Raw genomic sequence first — 19,527 nt, 5'->3', positions numbered from 1 at the left:
CTCACCTCACCATTCTGACCTCTGCTTCCACACTATAGTCCCGGTGTGATCTTGTAACCCCTGGTGCTGGTGTTGTTTCTCACCTCATCATTCTGACTTTCACCTGCACACCATAGTTCTGGTGTCATCCTGTAACCCCTGATACTAGTGTTGTCTCACACCTCATCATTCTGAACCCCCGCTCCACCATAATCCTGATGTCATCCTGTAACCCCTGATGCTGGTGTTATCTCCCACCTTATCATTCTGACCTCGCATCCACACCATAGTTCTGGTGTCATCCTATAACCCCTGATACTAGTGTTCTCTCACACCTCATCATTCTGAATCCCGGCTCCACCATAATCCTGATGTCATCCTGTAACCCCTGATGCTGGTGTTATCTCCCACCTTATCATTCTGACCTCGCATCCACACCATAGTTCTGGTGTCATCCTATAACCCCTGATACTAGTGTTCTCTCACACCTTATCATTCTGACCTCGCATCCACACCATAGTTCTGGTGTCATCCTGTAACCCCTGATACTAGTGTTGTCTCTGACCCCCGGCTCCACCATAATCCTGGTGTCATCCTGGAATCAATGATGCTGGTGTTGTCGCTCACCACATCATTCTGCATCATTACGATAATCCTGGTGTCATCCTGCATCCTCACCTCTGATGCTGTGTGGAGGGGGATGTTAGAATGATGAGGTGAGAGATAACAGCATCAAGTGTTACAGGATGACACCAGGAGGCACTGTGTTTTAAATTTTCTCTGTGATGATCGACATTAACAAGAAAAATATTTTATACTGAAAATGTCTAGTGTCCGAGAGCTGTCAAAATTTCGTTTTGGCTAAAGGTTGTCGCCATATGTAAAACATAAACTTGATAATGTGATATGTTCTTGCAAGCTTAAAATCAGTATTTTGTTTGAAAGGTGTCCTTCATAGTACAGTGAGTTAATTAACCCAGTCACTGTAGAGAACAAACCGCTAGAAAAGAGAAAGTGTTCGAAGCCTGATGATATCTTAGTTGTTTCTTTTTCCTTTCTTTGGAACATACTTTTGTGTGAGTGAACCAGCTTTTATATAAACCAGCTTTTATTAAATAAACATTACCATCAATTCGGCCCGATGAATGTTACGGTCTGTATACTATAATACTTACCTCATACGTGATTTACTCATACGTGAATCATCCTTTATAGAACATGTGCACAGCCGTCTAACGATAACTCACCTCGATATGTAAAAGGTAGCGTAATTGTAACGCTGAAAATTACTCTTTTGATTGTTATTTATTTGATTATTTATTTGACGTCATGTTCTATAATTTTTCAGAAAGCTATACCTTTGTGGTACAGTGGGTTTCCTCAGTTAAACAGTCTTTCAAACAAAGGTATTTAAGTGTGACGGGAGTAAGCTACCCTTTTTTGGTTTTATGACTTAAACTTTGTTGACGCTGATATAAACTCAATTTAGTCCATGCAAATCGGCATGGATTTTTCCGCAATCATAACATGTTATACTGATGACATTTCAAAAACCTTGGATTGTAAACCACAAATCAGTGATGCTATGCCTTTATCCAGATCTTTCGTCACGTGTATACAAATTGCTGCATGAGTTATGGGCCTAATTGACAACATGCTGTGAGCTGAGTTTGTTCTAACTCCAGTGCCTTGGTAGAAAAGCGATGTCAAGGGTCAGGAACCTTTATGGAAATCAGTCATTGCAGGCGAGCCTCAGGCCACTATTGGCGGCTGTGATGCCAAATTTGGACACCCTGTTTTAAAGGTAAATCTATTTACGGTTATGCATGGTGTAGTCTGGTAAAAGTCTATTGTCTACATTGTTCGTAATTCAGGAACACTCACGTTAACTGTGATGGGTCTATAGGCCTAGCATCATTCTAACCGCCTCCTCCACACCACAGGCCGACCAGGCCTATACCTAATAGATGTGATGTTAAAGAGGATTTATGCGGCGTACACTGTGAGTCGCACCATGGTTTGAACTCACGGTTTGAACTCAAGAACTGAGCTAAATGCAAATTCCCACTGGCTGCTGTTAGTGCATGTATCAGCACAGCCGGGAATATGCTCACGTTTCTGACACTCTTCCCCTCACTGAAATCCGTACCATGTCCGAAGGTACACTGGTCAACATTGCTTCGGTCAGATAGGCTTGGATTTTGTACCCTTTTGGAGATCACGTAATTGTCGGTGGGCATGCATGTGGTGCTTAAATTCCCTGCCAACCCATAAATCATAAATTCTACATGCGCATAAGTTCGGCTGAACCATTTTTCCGCCTCAAACATGTAGGCCTAGTGCCTTCTAAAGATATACGTGAAACATGCCTTTCCTCTTACATTAACGTAAGTATCTGTGTCGTCACTGTTACAAACCACTAACTTCACCACAAACATTAATTGCAATGTTTCATTTTTGTTGTTAGTAGCCTAGGCCTTGAGGAATGGACCTACCGCGCTTTTTAATTCAACGATTAAACGTTGAGGCATGTAAATATCTAGCCCTTTGTTATACATTACACCTTCGATGATGGTCGATATGAAAGCAGGGACAATAGAGCCCAGCGTCTCATTCAGACTGCCATCTTTATTCATCTCCGCTCTAAGACAAAAGAGAACAGGTGACGTCAAACAAATCTGTCACGTGATATATCTTGCGTAATTAACATTTAGTACATAGTAAGTGATTTAAGTATACAATATAGTATGCAAACACCCTTTATTTAATTCAAACAATATTGAAGTGCCTTATGAATGTATAATACAGATTTCTCAAATAACTGAAACAGGAGAATATCCAATTTCCAGATAGGCCTAATACCCGATTCTTCGCTTCTTCACTGCGTTCTATTATCTAAGGGAGATAAACCTATGGTCTCCCGGCTAACTGAGAGGAGAGACCTTAAAAAGGGGAGGTAATTTGTAAAGCTGTTTCCGGGGAATTCGAAACTGAAAGGTGAGTGGAAAATCTTTTACAGCATGTTCTTTGGTTAGTAGGATTTCTCAACATTTACATCGTTGCACAGTCACTACATTTCAACTTCACCACTTCGGATTGTCTAGGGAAAAACTTTACTTTTCAAACATTGAGAGCAGAGACATTTAGAGTGAACAGCACAAACAAAAACAACGTCGATATACATTATGCTTGCCTTGCGTGTGTGGCTCAACTGATCTGACGATGTACTGACATACCTAGCCGTACGTGTGTGGCTCAACTGATCTAACGATGCCCTAAGATACCAAGCAGTACAGAGTCACATCCAAGCATGGAAGAAATTGTTAGCACACAAGGTTCTGTTCATAGTTTCGAGCACCCGGGTTCCTCGCAAGGAGCAGAAGGTGATAAATAACATGGCGGCACATGGGCAAAATGACGATTTTGCCGATTCTTAAAGTTCAGAGTTCTACAGGACACAGAAGCTATCATATCTGAAGGCTAGACACATTCTGATTACTTTTCCACATAGACTTTCTGGACTAAAAGCTATATTTATCATTTTTTATACAAAAATCTTCTTCAATGCCTATCTCACCTGGGTTAAGTTCGCTTTAAATTCTCATGAGACATCATCAGCTGTCGGGATATAGATAAGTAGGTGGCATACAAAGTAGCTCATACATATTCACATAACCCAACAACACACAAAACGAAAACAAACCACACACACACACACTCCCAAGTGCTAATGCTTTGGTGAATAACACTGTTTTTAAGAACATAGCGAACATGATAACTTGTAGATACTAGATGAAGGGACTCCGTTAGAACTGTCTGCAGTTAAACTTTACAAATTCGATCATTTGATAACATCTTTGTCATTCATTTAGCTCCGTGTGCAAAATTAGGCTGGGAAGACCTGCAAATACATGTCATGTGACATTATAGGAAATTGCGCAGTTATATCAAATTGATTTACTTATTTATTTATTTGATTGGTGTTTTATGCCGTACTCAAGAATATTTCACTTATACGATGGTGGCCAGCATTATGGTGGGTGGAAACTGTATGAATTTACTGTATATATTGATTGTAACCTACAAAAGGAAGACACAGAAATGCTCAGATAGGTCTGATCTTGACGCTGACATATAAATATACTAGGTCAGCCCTTGTAATAATGCATTTCCGATGCTTTCTGTCAGGAAGCAAGTTTTTCTGCTTCCAAGAGTGACAATTTCATCTGAAGCGAAGGGGGCAAGCTGATGTACTTGGAACGTTAGTACATTGTTAAATCAGGTGTCAGCATCACTCATGGAGCTAATATTATAAACTGTGCAGTGCAATGACCCAGGAGTCTACTACTAATGCGGTCGCTGTGAGCTCAAGCCCAGCTCATGCTGGCTTCCTCTCAGGCCGAACGCAGGAAGGTCTCTGAGCAACCTGCAGATGGTCATGGGTTTCCCCTGGGCTCTGCCACTTTTCCTCCCACCATATTGCTGGCCGCAGTCGTATAAGTGAAATATTGTTGAGTACGCCGTAAAACACCAACCAAGTAACAAATAAAAAAATAATATCAGACAGCACTAAAAGTAAAACCAGACAGAATATGTGAACATCATTGTCCATCTTCATTGACAAGACAAGCAGTGTATACAATAATACATCAAGGGAAGTACAACACCATAATTTGATATAGTAATTTATATCATTCTTCGACCAAATTATACCACTATTTTAAAAGTAAAGCAGTGAATGCATTGCCAGTTGTGGGTATTCAAGGCATTAAATCTTGTAATCACAATTTTTGTCTTTTTTTTCTTTTTTCTGTTTTTTTCTTTTTAGGGTGATCACATGGGATAACAGCCTGATCATGGAGTTTCTCAGTGACACAGAAGGTGACCAGTTTCTGAGCACCATCGATCTGTCTGATGTGGATGAGTGGTTCGAGGACACAAAACGAGATCTCATAGCAAAAAAGTCTTCTTTGCAACGATGTGGTGAAAACAGTGATGGTAAAGAAGAGACAAGAGTTCAGCCTAACAATGACCCATCCATGGAGAGTTGTGAGGCAGGACTAATCAGTGTCAGTCAACAACTGGGTGAGTTAGCTGATGACACACCTGCACAGGTACATGTACTAATTGCGGACAGGGGATATGTAGAGAATGGGCAGGTTATGAGGGAGGAGACTTCTGCTGGTAAGAGAAAAGACCTCCTTCAGCAACGTCAGGATAAAGCAAGATGTGTTGCTACAAAACAATGTAGTCCTGACGGTATAACTGATGTTGACCGAGAAGTGTGCTGCAGCCCAGTGACAGTTCTACTTGTTCGTCACAACAACGAGTCAACGGTTACTACTTTGTGGGATGGTGTGTCAAGTGAGCAGAGTCACAAAGATGGGGATGAGGACATAGATAAGGAGGTGTTCATAATGTCAGAAGAGGAGGAGATTGATTTTGAAGATGATGATGAAGATTCCACTGATGATAATGATAATGAAGATGATAATGATAATGATATCGGAGCAGATATCATTAGTACAAATGTTGTTGATGTTAAGCAAGTTACAATGAACGGTGACATCAGATGTGAAAAACTTAGTGTCATGCATGATAAACCTGTCCTGTCTGACAACAGGGTAGGTGAGAGGAATAATGTGATGACATCATCATGTGATGACAAATTAATCCCATCTGATACGACTGAGGATGAGGATGAAGCAATCCTCTCAGGCACCAGCACCCTCCCCTGGCTGTCATCTGAATGCACTCACCTCAATCTGTTATCCAGTTCTTCAGCTTCTGATTCTGACTCTTTGATCTCGAGGCAAATAATGAGTCCTCGTAAACGGACAAAGCAACTTAGTGACCGGGAGGGCTCACATACTACCTGTCAATCAGGTACTGAGGTTGAACAGGTGGAGGATGAAGAGAGATTGTCACAGGATTCTAGTCTAGAGGAGCAAATAATGAGTCCTCGTAAACGGCCAAAGCAACTCAGTGACTCGGAGGGCTCAGATACTACCTGTCAATCAGGTACTGAGGTTGAACAGGTGGAGGATGAAGAGAGATTGTCACAGGATTCTAGTCTAGAGGAGCAAATAATGAGTCCTCGTAAACGGCCAAAGCAACTCAGTGACCGGGAGGGCTCACATACTACCTGTCAATCAGATACTGAGGTTGAACAGGTGGGGGATGAAGAGAGATTGTCACAGGATTCTAGTCTAGAGGAGCAAATAATGAGTGCTCGTAAACGGACAAAGCAACTCAGTGACCGGGAGGGCTCAGACACTACCTGTCAATCAGGTACTGAGGTTGAACAGGTGGAGGATGAAGAGAGATTGTCACAGGATTCTAGTCTAGAGGAGCAAATAATGAGTCCTCGTAAACGGCCAAAGCAACTCAGTGACCGGGAGGGCTCACATACTACCTGTCAATCAGGTACTGAGGTTGAACAGGTGGGGGATGAAGAGAGATTGTCACAGGATTCTAGTCTAGAGGAGCAAATAATGAGTCCTCGTAAACGGACAAAGCAACTCAGTGACCGGGCGGGCTCACATACTACCTGTCAATCAGATACTGAGGTTGAACAGGTGGAGGATGAAGAGAGATTGTCACAGGATTCTAGTCTACAGTTGGAGGAACCCATAGGTAGCACACCTGAACCGCCAAAGCACGTTTATAGTGACTCTGAGGAATGGGACAATGAGTATAGCGACCTTAAGTCTGTCAGGTGTACAGATAATTCAGGAGAGGTCCACAGTGTGTGTCACAGAATTATGGAGGGGGAGGATGTGGACAGTGACATGGAGGCAGTGGATAAGAGCCTCATCCTAGGTCCTTGGGACGGTGAGTAGAAGAAAAACAAATGTTTTCCTTTTCTTATGCTGGGATGTGAAACAAAATGGTGGCATTATAGTATAAATAGTCCAAAAAGTGCAGCACTGCCAAACAGTGGCATTACCAGGACAGAAAAAGCAGTATAAATAGTCCAAAAAGTGCAGCACAGCCAAATGAGGGACAGAAAAAGCAGTGTAAATAGTCCAAAAAGTGCAGCCCAGCCAAATGGTGGCATTACAGGGACAGAAAAAGCAGTATAAATAGTTCCAAATGTGCAGCACAGCCAAATGGTGGCATTCATTATCCAGCTTTTTTTAGGTGACAAAGTTTCATCTGAAAACAAAAGTTATTTACAAATGTCCATATGCCGTACTCACAACATCTGTGACTTCGTCATCTCCAGATTGTATGAATCAGGATGACAACCTCTGTATGGTATTCTTTTGTGTTTGTAGAAAAACATGGCCGGCAAGAGACCAAGAGAAAACTACAAGTGCAACGGGAGAAAAAACTAAAAGAAGTGAAAAAGAACTGGAAAGACAGGAGGTCAATAGAGGCTGAAGATAAGAACCCAAAGTACAGAAGGGTTTGTTCAAAGATTTATCTGTTGTAGTACTTCATAATGAGTGTGCGGTAATGTTAGAGCCAAAGAACATCATTGGTTGTATTTATTAATATAGCACTGGAACAGTGTCATACTGTTCATGTTAATTTGTATCCTAGCTTATACTTCAGGTCCTGTTCTCACAGGTATGTTACAGGTATGTGGCCCTCAACAACAACAGTTATAACAAAAATGTACATGTAGAAGGATGATAAACATGAAGATAAAGGGTAAAGCTATACACGACTTAGGTACCAGCTTATGTCAGAATGAAAGACACTAAATTGTTTGACTTTTCAGATTAGGATGCCAGAAGATTCAGGGTCCAGTCAAGATGAGATGTCTGATAATGCAGCGATGTCAAATTCTGAGGGTAGCCAGGGTGGTGATCACCGGTAAGTCATTCATATGTACATGTATCTTGTCAGCCATTACACACATACCTGTACCTCCCCTGGCAAGCCAGGATTTCCCCGCTACATGTTGCTACCTTGACAGAACAAACTGGTGCTGCAATTTAGTTCCTCTGGCAAGCCAGGATTTCCCAGACTGCTACATGTTGCCACCTTGACAGAAATACAGAACAAACTGTTGCTGGGTTAAACATGTAGCTCCCCTGCCAAGCCAGGATTTCCTGGACTGTTACATGCTGCTACCTTGACATAACAAACTGGTGCTGCACATTAATTCCTCTGGCAATCCAGGATTTCCTAGACTGCTACATGTAGCTACCTTGACAGAACAAACTGGTGCTACACTTTAGTTCCTCTGCCAAGCCAGGATTTCCCTGATTGCTACATGTTGCCACCTTGACAGAACAAACTGGTGCTGTCGCAAACATGTAGCTCCCCTACCAAGCCAGGATTTCCCAGACTGTTCCATGTTGTTAAACCTTGACAGAACAAACTAGTGCTGCACTTTAGTTCCTCTGCCAAGCCAGGATTTCCCAGACTGTTACACATTGCTACCTTGACAGAACAAACTAGTGCTGCACTTTAGTTCCCCTGCCAAGCCAGGATTTCCCAGACTGCTACATGTTGCTACCTTGACAGAACAAACTGGTGCTGCACTTCAGTTCCTCTGGCAAGCCAGGATTTCCCAGACTGTTACATGTTGCTACCTTGACAGAATAAACTGGTGCTGCACTTTAGTTCCTCTGGCAAGCCAGGATTTCCCAGACTGTTACATGTTGCTACCTTGACAGAACAAACTGGTGCTGCACTTCAGTTCCTCTGGCAAGCCAAGATTTCCCAGACTGTTACATGTTGCTACCTTGACAGAACAAACTGGTGCTGCACTTTAGTTCCTCTGGCAAGCCAGGATTTCCCAGACTGCTACATGTTGCTACCTTGACAGAACAAACTGGTGCTGCACTTTAGTTCCCCTGCCAAGCCAGGATTTCCCAGACTGTTACATGTTGCTACCTTGACAAAACAAACTGGTGCTGCACTTTAGTTCCTCTGGCAAGCCAGGATTTCCCAGACTGTTACATGTTGCTACCTTGACAGAACAAACTGGTGCTGCAATTTAGTTCCCCTGCCAAGCCAGGATTTCCCAGACTGTTACATGTTGCTGCCTTGACAGAACAAACAGGTGCTGCACTTTAGTTCCCCTGCCAAGCCAGGATTTCCCAGACTGCTATATGTTGCTACCTTGACAAAACAAACTGGTGCTGCACTTTAGTTCCCCTGCCAAGCCAGGATTTCCCAGACTGTTACATGTTGCTACCTTGACAGAAAGAACTGGTGCTGCAGTTTAGTTCCTCTGGCAAGCCAGGATTTCCCAGACTGTTACATGTTGCTACCTTGACAGAACAAACTAGTGCTGCACTTTAGTTCCCCTGCCAAGCCAGGATTTCCCAGACTGTTACATGTTGCTACCTTGAAAGAACGAACTGGTGCTGCACTTTAGTTCCTCTGGCAAGCCAGGATTTCCCAGACTATTACATGTTGCCACCTTGACAGAAATACAGAACACACTGGTGCTGGGCTAAACATGTAGCTCCCCTGCTAAGCCAGGAGTTCCCGGACTGTTACATGTTGCTACCTTGACAGAACAAACTGGTGCTGCACTTAGATTCCCCTACCAAGCCAGGATTTACATGACTGCTACATGTTGCTACCTTGACAGAACAAACTGGTGCTGCACTTAGATTCCCCTACCAAGCCAGGATTTACACGACTGCTACATGTTGCTACCTTGACAAAACAAACTGGTGCTGCACTTAGATTCTCCTACCAATCCAGGATTTACACGACTGCTACATGTTGCTACCTTGACAGAATAAACTGGTGCTGCACTTAGGTTCCCGTACCAAGCCAGGATTTACACGACTGCTACATGTTGCTAGCTTGGCAGAATAAACTGGTGCTGCACTTTTGTTCCCAGGATTTCCTGGACTGCTACATGTAGCTACCTTGACAGAAATACAGAACAAACTGCTGCTGCACTGAGTTTCCTTTCACTTCTTGTCAGGTCTTCAGAAGAAGAGGACAGTCAGATGACTGATTTTATTGACAGTCAGGAAAGTAGAACAAGTCTTCCCTCATTAGCCACCCACTTGCCAGAGGTAAGGGCTTCAAATATTTGATCCTACATGTATCCATTAACAGTATGTGGTATGTGGACATACATGTATCAAAGGCGATTGTTATGTGAACATACCGGTCAAAGGTGAGTGTTGCGTGAACATACCTGTCAAAGGTGAGTGCAACACAAAATGTATTTGTCACAGGTGAGTGCAACACAAAATGTACCTGTCACAGGTGAGTGCAACACAAAATGTACCTGTCACAGGTGAGTGCAACACAAAATGTACCTGTCACAGGTGAGTGCAACACAAAATGTACCTGTCACAGGTGAGTGAACATAATATGTACCGGCATTAATCACACTGTGACCAAACAACATTGTGATTTTTAAAACAAATTTTATGCTCAAACCTTACTCAGACCTATCCATTAATCTCACCGCCTTGTACAGGTGCACAGGGTTTTTGAATATGGCACTTAACATTGGTTATATTAGTGAATGTGTCCTTAAGCCTCTCATAACAAATATGCCTTCGCTTATATATTGTAGAAATTCAGGGCTTGAAGTAAACTACCTGTACAAAATATCACTGGTCAGTAGAGCCAGTGTCTGATCCTCCTGAATATTAGCTGGTGCTTTGGATAAAAAAAGGAAAACATGATAATCTGTTTTACAATTTATTTTCATCTAAAAGTTACGCCATCTGGTAGATGGCACATGTTTAGGTGGTTGTTCATGTATAATTGTATGTATATGTGTAGTCACTGACAGTTGAATGACATACTGACAAATCACGTCAGTCCAACCAGTGCTTGCTGAGCTTTACTGGCCTAACCAAGATTCCACTGGTCTCTGACCAAGAGACTACATTTAATTTCAAGCCCTGAAATTGTTATCCTATGTGCTTCAGTGAAACCTTCTTGCACTGTAGTACATGTATAGCCCTGTGTACAAAGGTATAGTTTATCAAGACAGATACGTAAGTGTACAGCTGTTTGCATGAGTGTAATTCGCTAATTGATAATGCTAATCTGTCTCTGTATACTCGTGTTTACAGTTAATGGGCCGTGGGATGGATTTTGAAGATGCTTTTGATCACTACCTGTCCGTATTTGTGAATGGTGCTCTTGACTCGGACTTTTTAAAGCCTGAGTATCTGAAGTTAATGGATCACTATGGTATGACAGTTGTTTAAAGAAATGTAATGGTGTTAACATGCAGGTAGCTGTCATTGTGGTGTTATTCTAGTAGATGTATAGCTCAAACGGTTTGATCAGTGAATTAGAGATTTAACATCAACATATGTGTAAGTTGTGAAGTTGGGGGGGGAGGGGGGGCTGCTTATTAATCAACATTTAAGGAGAAGACCAACTGTAATTCTGTCAATTTTTGAACCCCATAGTGCCTTGATTCAGTTATCCATACACATGTACATGAATACATATATTTCTTTATTAAATGTGTACCTTATTATATCCTTCCTGTCAGAATCTTTGATTCAGCCAGCCGTGAGGAAGATAGAAGGTGCTATTCAGGCACGAGTGGGTGTTGTTTTCAGTTCAGCCTGGAAGGCAGACTTCAGGGTGAGACTTCAGGAGCTATAATGCTTAGTAGTTCTGTATGGTGTATTTCAGATCTCATTTTAAATATTTGCAAAGTAAAATGTGACATTTTTTATGAATCAGAATCTCACCAGGTGTTTGATAAACTTCTGCCTATGAAATAATCTTAAATGCTGGGTGTAGGTGTAAGATATTGTTTCACATATGGTAATCAGGGCCCAGTTGTAGGAAAGTGTATAAGCTAAAACTGGTATTAGGTCAACTGTATAATTAAGGTTTTTAAACAAATTCAGCAGGTAATACAGCTGACCAAAGTCTAAAGTGTAACAGCAGCAGGCTTAGTTCATATTTAATATACTATTATGTAAATGTTTTTGGGCTAAGTATAAAATTAAGGACATCGAGGTTTAAAGTTAAATTTGGTAGTAAGTCTTCTAACAGTTTTAAACAACCGGGCCCTGGTTAGTAATTGTTGACCCATTTTCAGAGATGTTCGGACGTACATGTAGTCTTGTTATACATGTATGTAGACTATTGTTCAAACTGTGCCTAGAAAGGCCATTTTGATGGGTCCAACATTGCTTCCAGATCCAATGTTACACCACAAACAGACTTTATCCGTATGTAGAGATCAGAAGGGCTTAACAGAAACATAAATGGTGAGCAAATGTTGTACCCCACAGAAAGCCTTGCTGTCCAAGCCCTATATGAAGCTGGAGTCCATGAGCTCTGGTAGCCATGGAGATTGTCAGGTGAGCATGTAAACTGTCTAATTCCATACAGACAACGTCTGATGCCATGCAAAAATATAATGGTGTGAGGCTTTATAATAACAGATTCCATATAAATGCCTGTCACAAGCAAGATATTTGTGATGAAATGCCACATCTTGGAAAGTCATTGAAGCAGCAGTTATGGTCACTCATACTCTCTCATCACATGATCGCTGCGTTTGAGGCTTCGGTGACATCAAGTGCTTGACAATTCATGTGTGGCCATTTTTGCGATAAAACGTGGGTTGATGACCATGTCTTTCATCTTCAGGCCATGTGTACGGTAAAACGTTGGTTGATGACCATGTCTTTCAACTTCAGGCCATGTGTACAGTAAAACGTTGGTTGATGACCATGTCTTTCAGCTTCAGGCCATTTGTACGGTAAAACGTTGGTTGATGACCATGTCTTTCATCTTCAGGCCATGTGTACGGTAAAACGGTGGTTGATGACCATGTCTTTCAACTTCAGGCCATGTGTACGGTAAAACGTTGGTTGATGACCATGTCTTTCAGCTTCAGGCCATTTGTACGGTAAAACGTTGGTTGATGACCATGTCTTTCAGCTTCAGGCCATGTGTACGGTAAAACGTCGGTTGATGACCATGTCTTTCAGCTTCAGGCCATTTGTGCGGTAAAACGTCGGTTGATGACCATGTCTTTCAGCTTCAGGCCATTTGTACGGTAAAACGTCGGTTGATGACCATGTCTTTCAGCTTCAGGCCATGTGTACGGTAAAACGTCGGTTGATGACCATGTCTTTCAGCTTCAGGCCATGTGTACGGTAAAACGTCGGTTGATGACCATGTCTTTCAGCTTCAGGCCATGTGTACGGTAAAACGTGGGTTGATGACCATGTCTTTCAGCTTCAGGCCATGTGTACGGTAAAACGTGGGTTGATGACCATGTCTTTCAGCTTCAGGCCATGTGTACGGTAAAACGTTGGTTGATGACCATGTCTTTCAGCTTCAGGCCATGTGTACGGTTAAACGTTGGTTGATGACCATGTCTTTCAGCTTCAGGCCATGTGTACGGTTAAACGTTGGTTGATGACCATGTCTTTCAGCTTCAGGCCATGTGTACGGTTAAACGTTGGTTGATGACCATGTCTTTCAGCTTTAGGGTGTGCATATTCTGCTCGTCACACATGGGGTTGTGCCCCAGTGTAGACTTGCCATAGTTGTTGATGGTTTGCTTCAGGCACTCCGATCTCCATCATTGCAGTGAAAAACCCTGAGTATGGCATTATACGACAGTAAATGTCACCCATTGGCCAGAACTCCATTGCTGGAAGTATCAAACATTTCAAGCAAAGACCCTGTTTAAAACACAATCAAATGTTAGAGTTGAACAATAAATAGGCAATATGGTTGAGTTGTCTTTTCCTTCACTCGCCACTGGCTTTTTCACATATGTCCCAAAGACTGCCGGTTTAATCCCGGCTCTCCATTTCCTTCCACAGGTGAACTGGCTGCCAACAGACATAAGTTAACTATTCTTAAGTGTAACATTCAGCAGCTACTGATCAGTCAATCGATCAATCAGTCATGAAATCTATCAAAGACTAGTCCCTGACCTGATGACTAAGTCTCTCCTGTTGGTTCGTTGGGTCTATTTTTAGGGTTTTTTTTATTCAATATAAAAGACCAGTCAAGCACAGGTTTATGAAAACATTACTTTTGCTACAGGCGTGTAAGCTGCAAGATCATCCTTACTCAAAAAAGTGCACCTTTACCGGGCAGTGGTATGACCCTGAGACTCTGGCAGAGGTGAACAATGAAGATGACAACAGCAATGAAGATGACAGCTCACAGGAAAGGCCTATGGTCAGTTCTAACATCATTGTCCGAAAAGTTATGCATGTGTATAAAGAGGTACAGTAGGTTAGAGTAGAAGTACAGTAGTACAGAGGTGGGTTAGAGGATGGTAAAGCTACAGTAATACTGAGGTGGGCTGGAGGATGATAAAACTACAGTAGTACAGAGGTGAGCTAGAGGATGATAAAACTACAGTAGTACTGAGGTGGGCTAGAGGATGAAAAAACTACAGTAGCACTGAGGTGGGCCAGAGGATGATAAAACTACAGTAGTGTAGAGGTGAGCTAGAGGATGATAAAACTACAGTAGTGTAGAGATGGGCTAGAGGATGATAAAACTACAGTAGTACTGAGGTGGGCTAGAGGATGATAAAACTAGTGTAGTGTAGAGGTGAACTAGAGGATGATAAAACTATAGTAGTACAGAGGTGGGCTAGAGGATGATAAAACTACAGTAGTGTAGAGGTGGGCTAGAGGATGATAAAACTACAGTAGTACTGAGGTGAGCTAGAGGGTGATAAAACTACAGTAGTACTGAGGTGAGCTAGAGGGTGATAAAACTACAGTAGTACAGAGGTGAGGTAGAGGATGATAAAACTACAGTAGTACAGAGGTGAGGTAGAGGGTGATGAAACTACAGTAGTACTAAGGTGAGCTAGAGGGTGATAAAACTACAGTAGTACTGAGGTGAGGTAGAGGGTGATAAAACTACAGTAGTACTGAGGTGGGCTAGAGGATGATAAAACTAGTGTAGTGTAGAGGTGAGCTAGAGGATGATAAAATTACAGTAGTACTGAGGTGGGCTAGAGGATGATAAAACTACAGTAGTACTGAGGTGGGCTAGAGGATGATAAAACTACAGTAGTACTGAGGTGAGCTAGAGGATGATAAAATTACAGTAGTACAGATGTGAGCTGGAGGATGATAAAACTACAGTAGTACAGAGGTGAGGTAGAGAATGATAAAACTACAGTAGTACATAGGTGAGCTAGAGGATGATAAAACTACAGTTGTACTGAGGTGAGCTAGAGGGTGACAAAACTACAGTAGTACTGAGGTGGGCTAGAGGATGATAAAACTACAGTAGTACTGAGGTGAGCTACAGGGTGATAAAACTACAGTAGTACTGAGGTGAGCTTGAGGATGATAAAACTACAGTAGTACAGAGGTGAGGTAGAGAATGATAAAACTACAGTAGTACTGAGGTGGGCTATAACATGAGAAAACTACAGTAGTATAGAGGTGGGCTAGAGGATGATAAAACTACAGTAGTACTGAGGTGGGCTAGAAGATGATAAAACTACAGTAGTACAAAGGTGGGCGAGAGGATGATAAAACTACAGTAGTACAGAGGTGAGGTATAGAATGATAAAACTACAGTAATACAGAGGTGGGCAAGAGGATGATAAAACTACGGTAATACAGAGGTGGGCAAGAGGATGATAAAACTACAGTAGTACAGAGGTGAGGTATAGAATGATAAAACTACAGTAGTACTGAGGTGGGCTAGAGGATGATAAAACTACAGTAGTACTGAGGTGGGCTATTAGATAGGAAAACTATAGTAGTACAGAGGTGGGCTAGAGGATGATAAAACTACAGTAATACAGAGGTGGGCAAGAGGATGATTAAACTACAGTAGTACTGATGTGGGTTGGAGGGTGATAAAACTACAGTTGTACTGAGTTGAGCTAGAGGGTGACAAAACTACAGTAGTACTGAGGTGGGCTAAAGGATGATAAAACTACAGTAGTACTGAGGTGAGCTAGAGGGTGATAAAACTACAGGTGTTCTGAGGTGGGCTACAGGATGATAGAACTACAGTAGTACAGAGGTGAGGTAGAGAATGATAAAACTACAGTAGCACTGAGGTGGGCTATAAGATGATAAAACCACAGTAGTACAGAGGTGAGGTAGAGAATGATTAAACTACAGTAGCACTGAGGTGGGCTAGAGGATGATAAAACTACAGTAGTACAGAGGTGGGCTATAAGATGATAAAACTACAGTAGTACAGAGGTGAGGTAGAGAATGATAAAACTACAGTAGCACTGAGGTGGGCGAGAGGATGATAAAACTACAGTAGTGTAGAGGTGGGCTAGAGGATGATAAAACTACAGTAGTTCAGAGGTGGGCTAGAGAATGATAAAAGTGTAGTAGTGCAGAGGTGGGTGACAGAAGGGTAAGACCACAGTAACACAGAGGTGCGTCAGAGAAGGGTTAGACCACAGTAACATCGAGGTGGGTCAGGGAAGGTAAGACCACATAACAGAGATTTGCGTCAGATAATGGTAGGACCACAGTAAAACAGAGGTGGGTCTGAGAAGGGTAAAACCACAGTTACACAGAGGTGAGTCAGAGAAAGGTAAGACCACAGTAACACAGAGGTGGGTCAGAGAAGAGTAAAACCACAGTAACACAGACGTGGGTGAGAGAAGGGTAGGACCACAGTAACACAGACGTGGGTGAGAGAAGAGTAAGACCACAGTAACACAGAGGTGGGTGAGAGAAGGGTAGGACCACAGTAACACAGAGGTGGGTTAGAGAAGAGTAAGACCACAGTAACACAGAGGTGGGTGAGGGAAGGGTAGGACCACAGTAACACAGAGGTGGGTTAGAGAAGGGTAAAAGTACAGTAACACAGAGATGGGTTAGAGAAGTGTAAAATGAAAATTACATGTGAGCTCACATTACAGGGGCGTGAAAATAGAATGAAAGGGGCATTGCACCAGTGTAAAAGCAAACGAGAATGTGAGGAGAACAAGATCATTAAAATGAATGGTTGTCAGGTTTACTGCTTATCTGTCCACCTAGAATTGGAGGGAGTGTGTAGAATTTGGACTGTCAACATGCATGTTAACCTTTCTGTCTGTCTGTCTGTCTGTCTGTCAAGGTGATTGGAGATATCCCTGAGGTATTTAAACTGGGAAGGTTCTGTGCCAAGAGAAGTTCATATCACCATCAACTGAACCATTACAGATACCAAATTCTACAGAAGTGTAAAATGAAGGTATGTTTGTCTTGAATTCAAGTTTTGAATGTAGAATTATTTAGTCAGAGTGGTCAAAGGCCTGTCATCTCACGCGAAAACCACACTTATCTGTTAGCATTGCCTCATTGGTTTTCGTTTCATTAACACTTTGAGCACAAAACCAGAAGAAGCGGAGCCTTCAAAGTAAAAATTACTGCTGAACATACTACATTCTACAGCATAAATTTACCAATTTAAATTACTTTTGATTCACATAATCCAATTCATCTCGTTCAAAATGTTCGTTTATTTTCATTGATGTGAAAATGTGAGCACCACGAAAATGTATGTCTGGACGGTACTATTAGTTTCCAAGTTCTGATAAGCTCTTTGTTCTAGATATTAATAAATTCTTTAATAAGTTGAAAAAACCTTTGATTTTACTGACTGCCGAATTGGTGAATCTGAATTTTCTGTATCTCAGTATTTTCTGAATGCTCTGCATGGCTCTGATTATAACTACCTTCATGCTCTGTCTATTAATATTTGACAGGTAAACCAGGTGAAGGAATGCAAGCTTAACAAAGATGATAAGGATATCTTTGATCAGTGTATGAGCAATTCCCAATGGAAAACAAAGGTAACGGACGGCTTGTTAATAGTGCTCTTTCTGTTTTTGTGAAAATGTTATCTGGAAAATAAAACATAATGTGTATACTTGAAAACTGTTTGCTTCAGATGTAAAAAGTTTTGATTATACTTTATTTGTTTATACAGCTGAGGGAAGAGTTGGAAGATCTTCTGAAGAACGCAGATTCATACGTTGATGAGAAGGACCATTGGAAATGACTCAGAATTAAATACAAATTAGATTGTTTGCAGTGCATACATGCACTTGTAGTTTTACACATAGGAAACCTTAGCATTACACCAGATGTTTTACATTATCACATGTACATGTATCATTTGTGTAATTAGATTGTTTGCAGTGCATACATGCACTTGTTAGTTTTACACATATGAAACCTTAGCATTACACCAGATGTTTTACATTATCACATGTACATGTATCATTTGTGTAATTAGATTGTTTGCAGTGCACATGCACTTGTAGTTTTACACATAGGACACCTTAGCATTACACCAGATGTTTTACATTATCACATGTACATGTATCATTTGTGTGAGTTCATTCAGGATGTCACAAACTCATGATTCATTCAAGTCATAGTGCATGCTCTCTATTTCTGGCAGATAGAATAATGGTAAATGGAGTACTTACATGGCAGTTATAGTATGCGGTTTTACAACATGTATATCCTGTGTGACAGTGTCACTACGTGTGTATCCTGTGTGACAGTGTCACTACGTGTGTATCCTGTGTGGCAGTGTCACTACCACATGTATCCTGTGTGACAGTGTCACTACCACATGCATCCTGTGTGACAGTGTCACTACCACATGCATCCTGTGTGACAGTGTCACTAAGTGTGTATCCTGTGTAGCAGTGTCACTACCACATGTGTATCCTGTGTGGCAGTGTCACTACCACATGTGTATCCTGTGTGACAGTGTCACTACCACATGTGTATCCTGTGTGACAATGTCATTACCACATGTGTATCCTGTGTGAAAATGTCACTACCACATGTTTGTTCTGTGTGACTATGTCACTACTACATGTGTATCCTGTGTGACAGTGTCACTACCACATGTCTATTCCGTCTGACAGTGTCACTATGACATGTGTATCCTGTGTGACAGTGTCACTACATGTGTATCATGTGTGATTGTGTCACTACCACTTGTGTATCCTGTGTGAAATTGTCTCTACCACATATGTATCCTGTCTGACAGTGTCAATATGACATGTGTATCCTGTGTGACAGTGTCACTACATGTGTATCCTGTGTGACTGTCATTATCCCATGTGAACCCTGCGTGACAGTGTCACTACCATGTGTATCCTGTGTGACAGTATCACTGCAACATGTATCCTGTCTGACAGTGTCACTACCACATGTGTATCCTGTGTGACAGTGTCATTACCACCTGTGTATCCTGCGTGACAGTGTCACTACCACGTGTATCATGTGTGACAGTGTCACTACCACATGTGTATCCTGTGTGACAGTGTCACTACCACATGTGTATCCTGTGTGAAAATGTCACTACCACATGCATCCTGTGTGACAGTGTCACTACTACATGTGTATCCTGTGTGGCTGTGTCACTACCACATGTCTATTCCGTCTGACAGTGTCACTATGACATGTGTATCCTGTGTGACAGTGTCACTACATGTGTATCATGTGTGATTGTGTCACTACCACTTGTGTATCCTGTGTGAAAGTGTCCCTACCACATATGTATCCTGTCTGACAGTGTCAATATGACATGTGTATCCTGTGTGACAGTGTCACTACATGTGTATCCTGTGTGACTGTCATTATCCCATGTGAACCC

At 41.9% G+C, this 19,527-nt stretch overlaps 2 protein-coding genes across 2 annotated transcripts; both read left to right on the top strand.

Annotated features, from left to right (window-relative positions):
• The first annotated feature begins 690 nt into the window (after positions 1–690).
• Positions 691–7,840, top strand: LOC135461859 (clumping factor A-like). The gene is made up of 4 exons (XM_064739121.1): positions 691–695; positions 4,808–6,813; positions 7,260–7,390; positions 7,709–7,840. Exons 1-4 carry the CDS (start codon positions 691–693, stop codon positions 7,805–7,807), a joined length of 2,241 nt encoding a protein of 746 aa, XP_064595191.1. The 3' UTR covers positions 7,808–7,840.
• A 1,742-nt stretch (positions 7,841–9,582) lies between these two features.
• LOC135461524 (coiled-coil domain-containing protein 82-like) lies at positions 9,583–18,107 on the top strand. Its single transcript, XM_064738659.1, has 8 exons — positions 9,583–9,977; positions 10,998–11,118; positions 11,429–11,523; positions 12,186–12,254; positions 13,963–14,100; positions 16,984–17,100; positions 17,615–17,701; positions 17,839–18,107. Exons 1-8 carry the CDS (start codon positions 9,909–9,911, stop codon positions 17,908–17,910), a joined length of 768 nt encoding a protein of 255 aa, XP_064594729.1. The 5' UTR covers positions 9,583–9,908; the 3' UTR covers positions 17,911–18,107.
• Positions 18,108–19,527: the final 1,420 nt, after the last annotated feature.

The sequence above is a fragment of the Liolophura sinensis genome, chromosome 1 (genome assembly GCF_032854445.1).
Source record: "Liolophura sinensis isolate JHLJ2023 chromosome 1, CUHK_Ljap_v2, whole genome shotgun sequence".
Classification (NCBI taxonomy): Eukaryota; Metazoa; Mollusca; class Polyplacophora; order Chitonida; family Chitonidae; genus Liolophura; species Liolophura sinensis.
This window is presented reverse-complemented; position numbering and strand designations above follow the sequence as displayed.